General features: G+C 50.5%; 1 protein-coding gene across 1 annotated transcript; it reads left to right on the top strand.

Moving 5' to 3' along the window:
- Positions 1 to 534: 534 nt before the first annotated feature.
- On the top strand, positions 535 to 1897 carry LOC123130662 (bisdemethoxycurcumin synthase). The gene is made up of 2 exons (XM_044550494.1): positions 535 to 772; positions 883 to 1897. The coding sequence occupies exons 1-2, from the start codon at positions 559 to 561 to the stop codon at positions 1863 to 1865; spliced, it is 1197 nt and encodes a 398-aa protein (XP_044406429.1). The 5' UTR covers positions 535 to 558; the 3' UTR covers positions 1866 to 1897.
- The last annotated feature ends 6886 nt before the right edge of the window (positions 1898 to 8783 follow it).

Below are 8783 nucleotides of genomic sequence, written 5' to 3' on the forward strand. Positions count from 1 at the left end.
TTGAAAGGTGGTTTCTTCTAGAGATGTCCTTGGGTAGGGCAGTTAGGACAGGTCCATGATCCTACCCTAGGTACATAGCTTCATCAGGGAGCGGGGCGGAGGCGGACGGAGCGGGGCGGCGGCGTGCGGTTCGGGGCGGAGGCGGACGGGGCGGGGCGGCGGACAAACCGGAGAGGAGGCGGACGGAGCAGGGCCGGGCGAAGGATGGACCGGAGGCAGAGGCGGCCGGAGAGGAGGCGGGCGGGGCGGAGGCGGCCGGAGCGGAGGCGAACGCAATGGGGCTGCGCAGCGGCAGGCGGCGGCCTAGGCGGAGTGGAATCAATGACGGGGTCTGGATCTACAGTAAGGCAAGCCCTTAAAAAATTAACATGTAACTCTTACAAACTATTTCAAACACGGGCACTCTACCAGTGCTCTTATATTCCTACTATATCGACCACTTGTAGCTCTCCGTTAATAAAAGAACATGCCGTGGTACTATATATAACTCGCTAGCCCGCGCTTGCTCTAAACATCCATTACCTCCAAATCAAAGCTAAATTCACCCCGCATACCTAAATGGCACTGCTCGGAAATCTAACAGCAAGCCCCACGGCCGCCATCATTCGTAAGATGCGGCAGGCGCAGCGCGCCGACGGCCCAGCGTCCGTGCTGGCTATCGGAACGGCGAACCCGGCGAACTGCGTGCGCCAGGACGAGTACGCGGACTACTACTTCCGCGTCACCCAAAAGCAGCACCTCACCAAGCTCAAATCCAAGCTCAACAGAATCTGTATGCGACATCTTCAATTACTCTGTTAGTCCCACTGTAAACCCGTGAGACTGATGCATGCTCGCGCGTTTGCTCCCATCCCATGCATGGCTGCGTACGTGTTTGATCAGGTGACAGGTCGGCCATCAAGAAGCGCTACTTCCACCACACGGAGGAGTTGCTGCAGCATCACCCGGAGTTCATCGACCGCACGTTGCCATCCCTAGATGCCCGGATGGACATCGCGGCCACCGCCGTTCCGGACCTCGCGGCAGCGGCAGCGGGCAAGGCCATCGCGGAGTGGGGCCGCCCAGCCGCCGACATCACCCACCTCGTCGTCAGCACCTACTCCGGCGCCCACATGCCGGGCGTCGACCTCCGCCTGGCCTCCCTCCTCGGCCTCGACCCGTCCGTCCGCCGCACCATGCTCTACCTCAACGGCTGCTCCAGCGGGTCCGCCGCGCTCCGCGTCGCCAAGGACATCGCCGAGAACAACCGCGGTGCCCGCGTCCTCGTCGCCTGCGCCGAGCTCACCCTCATCTTGTTCCGCGCGCCCGACGAGGCCCACGTCGACACGATCATCATGCAGGCTCTCTTCGGCGACGGCGCGGCCGCCGTGATAGTCGGAGCCGAACCCGACGCCTCCGCCGAGCGCCCGATTTTCGAGATGGTGGCCGCCTCGCAGAGCGTGATACCTGAGAGTACGCACGGCGCGGTGGGGCGACTTCGGGAAGACGGGCTCGTCTTCAACCCTTCCTTCGAGATGCCGGCGCTGATCCGGGAAAACATCGAGCAGTGCATGGCCGACGCAGTCGGGCCGCTTGGGTTGAGCGGTGGCTGGAACGACCTTTTCTGGGCGGTGCATCCCGGCGGGCGGGCAATCTTGGACAGCGTGGAGGCGGGACTCCGGTTGGAGCCCAAGAAGCTGACGGCAAGCCGACATGTACTCAGTGAGTACGGAAACATGTCCGGGCCGACAGTGATCTTCGTCCTCGACGAGATCCGCCGCCGTCGTGAGCATGTGGTGGGTCGCCACGGTCTGGGTGTATTGCTTGGGCTCGGACCGGGTGTCACGGTTGAGACGATGGTGTTGCGTGCCGCCTGTGGTAGCTAAAACTAGTAGCTACTTCCTCCGTCCGTCCTTATTAGTCCCTTGTATTTCAATTTTGAACCGAATATGAAACACCTTTATTTAATAAATATATGTGTTGTAAATTTGATCATAATATGTAAAAATGTATTGTCTTTTTTATGTACGCTCTACTCTCTTCATTTCAGTTCAAAGGGTCCAGCCGAAAAATCTCTTCAATCAACGCATATGATGAGTGATAGAACAAATTTTATAGTTTGCAATTATGCGCAAAAAAAAATTGTAGTTTGCAAAACTACTCCCTCCGTCCGACGATACAAAATGTCTTGCAAGCTGTCTTCTGAAAGCATTGACTTCATGACCTTGATTTGTTGGTCTTGGCATTCACGATGATCATCCTTGTCCTGATTGTATTTGGTCGAACACAGTGACGACATAAGCGTGTTATAACTTTTTGAAGGCATTACTGTGGAAAAATCAACTTAGTTGTAGGTATTTCATACATAGCCTGTAATAAAGCTGGCATAATTGTCAGTCCTTCATTCTGCTAGTCGGTGATTTTAGCCTTGTTCCCGTGCATCAACTTTAATACAATAATACTGTATATATTTGAAGATGCAGAGGCTAGAAGCCATCTTTCTTTTTTCTAAACAAGATTGTACTCCTTCATTTTCAGTTTAAAGCGCCTATCTTGATAAAAAGCAATTTCTTAGTCTCATTTTTTACTTTTCTCCATCCTATGTTTATATTTTAAGCCATATTAAATCACTGAATGCAATGATTAGATGAAAACACACAAATGCATGTATAACTGCTGCTGCTCATTTAGGCTAGTCATAGTGAGAGTAATATAAGTAGTAACGTAGATGCCATATAAACAAAAAAGATGATGTGTCATGTAATTAAAGAGGAGAGAGACAAATAGAATAACATAATATGTTACCATCACATAGCGGTTCCCAATACAAAATGAGTCTACGAAGCAATAAATGAAGATACGTATATTACTACACCTATATGACACTTTCCGCTATGAAGGTAGTAACACGAACTAGTAACATATGTATATTACTAGTCTAAGTTACTCCCCACTATGACTAGCCTTAGTGGTAATGTATGCATGCATTGCACTTCATGTAGATTAATGCGTCGACAAATATGATGTTTCAGGGAAAACACACCTACTTATTAAATACTCCCTCGGTCCCACAATATAAGACGTTTTCAGAGGACTTCCTCTCGTCTTCTCCCCTTTTTTCTCCAGACTTCATCGGCAAATGCGTGGATTCGCCTCCCCTCTGCCTGCCACTCTGGCGGCCGGCAGAGGGGAGAGGAATCATGGTGCCTCCATTCCAGTTAGTAGTTTACGTTAAGGTTTTTTCGTCCTCGTAGGTGCGGCGCTCGGGTAGATGGCGGTGTTTCTTCTTCAAGTCTGTCTTCCGAGATTCAGTCCCCCTCGAGTTTGTCCGTTTGGACGTAGTCGGCAGAGCTCTGGTGTAGAATCATGTCATCTCCTTGGGGCGGTGAGGTTACGGTTTCTCGTCATGTGATGAGACTCGGCGCAAGTTGCTTCAGATCTATGCAACAGTTCAACGGTGACAACTGCGGCTCCAGAGTGCTAGTCCTTAGAGGCACATGCATGAAGACTTCACGATTGTCATCGGCATGGTCAAGTCGGCTCCGGTAGGGGAGCGACGACAACGATGTGTCAACGGCTCCTTCTGGCGGCAGTTGTGGTCGCTCTGTCGTCTCAGAATCTCGATGTAATTTTTATTGTGTTTGAAATGTTTTATACTTTTGATATACTTTTATAATAGATTTGATCCTTTTCGAAAAAAGAAGATAACGCTTTCGACATGGAAACAACGCAAGTTCATTGCTGTGTGACAGGCTAATTAATGATAGTCGTAACAAGAGTTTTCACCACCGGACATGAAGCGGCATTCTAAGCACCATGCAAATGGATCTTCCAAATATTGCACTAACTAGTAATCCACGTAGAACCACCGTTATCTCCACCTGGCTGTCAAGGAGCCGCCAAATTCATGTTGTTGATCTGATCGATGCAACCGAAGCTCGAGTCATACATGCCCATACCATCCAATCATCTATGCGATGAACCACGGCGATCACATGTCATGTTGTAGTCAACACATAGTCGGCAAGCTTTAAATCTAGAGCAGGCTCCTTTGTGAAGCCGGATCGATCCCACCACCGCCGCAACTAACGTCATCGTCCTAGCCTCGAAGGTCCTCCTTCGACGGCTAGATTCAGGCGAGCATGCTCCTATACTCCGCCACCAGCCACCATGGGCAGCCACCGCAGTGACCTAGAGGCCGAGTCCCACCATATGCGCTTGCCATCTAGATTTTGCATGTCGCGTTGGCAAGGTGGCTAGGGGAGTCTCCTCCGAGTGAGGAGACGTGGCTGCTATTGCTGTCTATTGGATGGGCTTTACCCAAAGAAACTTTCTCTCTGCTTTATATATAAAGCACTGACCGGTCACAATTCAGATACAAACGCATGTCACCACAACACACGTATAGACCCAAGGTAGGATACAAAGGCGTTGAGCGCAGCAACACGAACCCTAGTACTACAAGAGCAACCGGAGTCCTCGACCATGAGCACGTCACCGCGAAGAGATGAAACCACATATAATGAACCGTTTGCTCCAAGGAGGCGCCTTCATGAAGGTTATGACACCAAAGCGCCACCACCGCCCGACCCGAGGATCAGAGTTTCCCCTGGAGCAACACGACAGACAATGAGAGACGCGACGACGCCATGAAGAAGGGAACGAGCTTTGCCGCCGCCAGTCCATCCGAAGATAGATCAGATTTTCACCCCGGCCAACACTCATCATCACCGGACGCCACACCCCAGCAACCATGCCGCCCACACGACCATGGCCAGTGGGCAGCACCTAACCACGGGCTCTGCCCATGAGCACCGTGAAACTACCAGCATGTCAGCCCTGTCCGACGGCGATGAAAAGAAAGAAAGAGGAGAGAACAGATCAGGGCAGCAACAACTAAGACTTCGCCCGGGCCATGCTCTAGAGCGGCGTGGGTGTCCATTTATGTTGTGTACACTTTTGTTAAGACACGAGGAGAGAACAGACAAGGGCAGCAACAGCTAGGACTTCGCCCAGGCCATGCTCTAGAGCGGTGTGGGTGTGCATTTATGTTGTATAAACTTTGTTAAAACGCGGTAGTTGTTGTTACAACATACTTCTTCCGATTCTTTTTACTCTGCATATAGTTTTGTCTTAAGTTGAACTTGAAGAAAATTGACTAAGATTATAGATTCAGCATGGAATTAATTTTCATATTGTATATCCTTAATATTGCATATGTTCATTATTTCTAATATAAACTTGTTCAAATTTTATAAATTTTGACTTAGACAATTTTATATGTGGAGTAAAATAAAATGGAGTGTGTACGTCTTGCAAGCGTGGGCCACTCGCAACAACGAACTGTATGTTGACTTCCTAACGCGCCTGTTGAGATAGCTAGCATTATAATATCTGATTGTAATCACCCAGTTTAATTAACGAAAGTCTCTTTCCCGCGAAAAAAACAATGGAGTGTGTACGTCTTCGCAGGGTTGGAGCAGACACATCACAAACTCGTTGGTCATGTGGAAAATGCATTTACGTATGATGTTACATAAGGGCGGCCGCGTCACATTGGAGGAATGCCTTTATCGGCCGGGTCGTGGTCATCTTGTACGCTTCATTTCTCCAAAGAAGAATTTGTCCTCTCCACTCTGTTCGTTTTTTTTTTCAAGAACATGCAGGAGCGTTGCATGTCTTTTCAATTAAGGAAAGAGGGAGTCTCAGTACAGAGTAAATTACACTGTCAAAGCCGCCATCGAGGCCCAGCGACCAGGCTCGCTCTAGCTTCTAGTGAATCTGAAATGGATGGTCGCCCTCTACCGTAGCATGAGTCCACAGGCGGAGCTCAGCCCTAATAAAAGATATAGTGGAGGCCGGCGGGGACACCTTGCATTCGAAAACACGGCTATTATGAACCATAGCGTGGCTATGACTGTTACAGTAGTCTTTATGGTATACGACTTCTAGTCGGTTTGTATCCTTTTATATACTCTTATATGCCGCACCAAATCAATCAATAAGCAACAGTTTTATTCAGTTTTCATGTTATCAGATACCGGTCCAAGGGTCTAGGGTATGGCTCCGCCTACGCCGCCGCCGCCCGGCTACTTCGAGCGCCGGGCCGCGCTCATCGCCAAGGCTACCAACGCCGCGGCCGCTTTTTTCTAGGCCCTCACCATAGCTCCACAAAACTACCCTACATCCATCCTCGCCGCACCAATATCTCTTGCCGACACAATCTCCGATGTCAGCCTCTACATCCCCATAGTTCTTGATCTCGCTACCCACAACTACTACCATTGGAGACATCTCTTCGATCTCCACCTCGGCCGCTGCAACCTGCGCTCGCATGTCGCCGCCAACTGTCTTCCCCGCCCCGACGATCCGCAATGGTTGAAAGACGATCTCGCGATCGTCCAGTGGTTCTACACCCGCATCACCACCGAAATCTTCAACATGCTCGATCACGACAGCGCCACCGCTGCCAACATCTGGCACTCCCTCCGTCAGCTCTTCCAAAGCAACACCGACGCTCGGAAAAACGCTCTCCACACCGAGCTTCGCAATATGGTGCAAGGAGACGCCCCGGTGAACCTGTTCTGCCAGCGCATTAAGACCATTGGTGATGAGCTCCGCGAACTCGGCGATACAGTCAGCGACTCACATCTAATCAACATCGTCGTTGTTGGCCTCAGCGAAGACTTTGACAAGCAAGCCTCGTTCATACCGATGATACGGTCTCCTCCTACCTTCGCTGAAGTTCGTTCCCTGCTACAACTCGCGGCGGAAACACAAGCTCGCAAGGACTCTCGCCCCAAGGTCTTTCATGCTGCGGCTCGTCCTCCTCTATCGTCTACACCAGCGTCGCCTACCATGTTGGCTGCTGCCGCCGGGCCGTCCGCATCGTCATCTGCTCAACCGCCCCCAGGCTGGCGCCCTAGTCCGAACTACCGCGACAAAAACCCTATCTACAGGCCGTCGTCGATCGTTTGGTTCCGCCTACGACATCACCAGCACTGAGTCCTGCACCACCCACCAGTACTCCATCTGCGGTTGCATGGCGGCCTCCTCATGATCCTTGGACGGGGCTCGTTCAGGCATGGCCCATGCCCTGGTCCGCTCCATCCGCCCTCGGTGCTCCGCCGGCATACTCAGGTGCCTGGCAACCCGGCCTTCGGCCGCTTACTGGTGCTCCCGGGGTTCTCAACCCCCGACAGCCGGCCAATGCCTATCACGCCGCCCTGACGTATGCTCCTTATGGTCATTGCACCACCGACAGCGGCGCCTACTACACACCTCAGCCGGCCCTGCTCCCGACGCCACCCTCACCACAGCCGGCCAATGCCTCTCACGCCGTCCCGACGTATGCTCCTTATGGTCACTACTCCACTGACGGCGGCGCCTACTACACTCCCCAGCCGGCCCTACTGCCTTCACCATCATATCCGCTGGCACTGCTCCCGACGCCACCCTCACCTGTGACGCCGAGCTGGGATCAAGCTGCTTTTCTCCAGGCCATGAATAACTTTGCTGCACAAGGAAACTCAGGTACGGATTGGATCTTCGATTCAGGGGCCTCTAGTCATATGTCTGCATCTAGTAATTGGTTATCATCTTGCACTAAATCTCCTTTCCCTTCCATTACCGTTGGAGATGAATCATCTATTCCTATATATTGTGTTGGTCAGGCTCAACTTCCCTCTTTCACTAAACCTCTTTTACTTCGCGATATTCTAGTTGCACCCACCCTCATTAAAAATCTTATTTTTGTTCGCCAATTTACTTGCGACAATCTAGTTTCGGCTGAATTCGACCCTTTTGGTTTATCTGTGAAGGATTACCTGACCAAGGCCGAGATCGCTCGCTTCAATAGCTCCGGTGATCTTTATTCTCTTAATGGAGTTCCTGCCGCCACCCCTCCAACATCCATGCTGGCCTCCGTCGATCTCTGGCATCGTCGCTTGGGCCATCCCAACCCTGGTGTCTTAGCTTCTATGCTTAGTGAATTTACCATACCATGTAATAGGGACTCTCATAATTCTGTGTTTTGCGAGTCATGTCAATTAGGAAAACATGTGCGTCTTCCCTTTAGTTCCTCTAGCTCTTGTAGCACTTATCCCTTTGAATTAATACATTGTGATTTATGGACCTCTCCCATTGCAAGTGTTTCGGGTTTTAAATACTACCTTGTTATCCTAGATGATTTCACCCACTTTGTCTGGACTTTTCCTCTACGCAACAAATCCGAGGTCCATTCTCTCTTTCTTAATTTTCAACGCTATGTGTCTGTTCACTTCTTCCTCCCAATTCGCTTTATCCAATGTGACAATGGTCGCGAGTTTGATAACATTAATAATCATACTTTCTTCTTACAACATGGCATCTTGCTAAGGTTCTCATGTCCCTACACATCCCCTCAAAATGGTAAAACCGAACGTTCTCTTCGCACCCTCAATGATATCATTCACACTCTCCTCATTCAATCATCTATGCCTCCCAAGTTTTGGGCTAAAGCCCTACACATGGCAACCTTCCTTCTAAATATTCGCCCTTCTAAAACTAAACCCAACACTACTCCCTATTATTCCCTCTTTCTTTCCCGTCCCGACTACTCCGCGGTTCGTATTTTTGGTTGTCTCTGTTTTCCCAATGCCTACGCCACTTCTGCAAATAAATTTTCACCATGCTCTATCCCATGTGCCTTTCTTGGCTTCTCTGACGAGCACAATGGCTATCGCTATCTCGACCTTCACACCGGACACGTTCATGTCTCTCGTCATGTCACGTTTGCTGAGCACATTTTTCCTTTCTCATAACGC

The sequence above is a fragment of the Triticum aestivum genome, chromosome 6A (genome assembly GCF_018294505.1).
Source record: "Triticum aestivum cultivar Chinese Spring chromosome 6A, IWGSC CS RefSeq v2.1, whole genome shotgun sequence".
NCBI lineage: Eukaryota > Viridiplantae > Streptophyta > Magnoliopsida > Poales > Poaceae > Triticum > Triticum aestivum.

Bases quoted from the DNA above. Each gene is read 5' to 3' on its own strand.
- LOC123130662 (XM_044550494.1), top strand. From the start codon at position 559: ATGGCACTGCTCGGAAATCTAACAGCAAGCCCCACGGCCGCCATCATT. The intron at 773-882 runs GTATGCGACATC...GTGTTTGATCAG, and splicing joins ATCCAAGCTCAACAGAATCT to GTGACAGGTCGGCCATCAAG.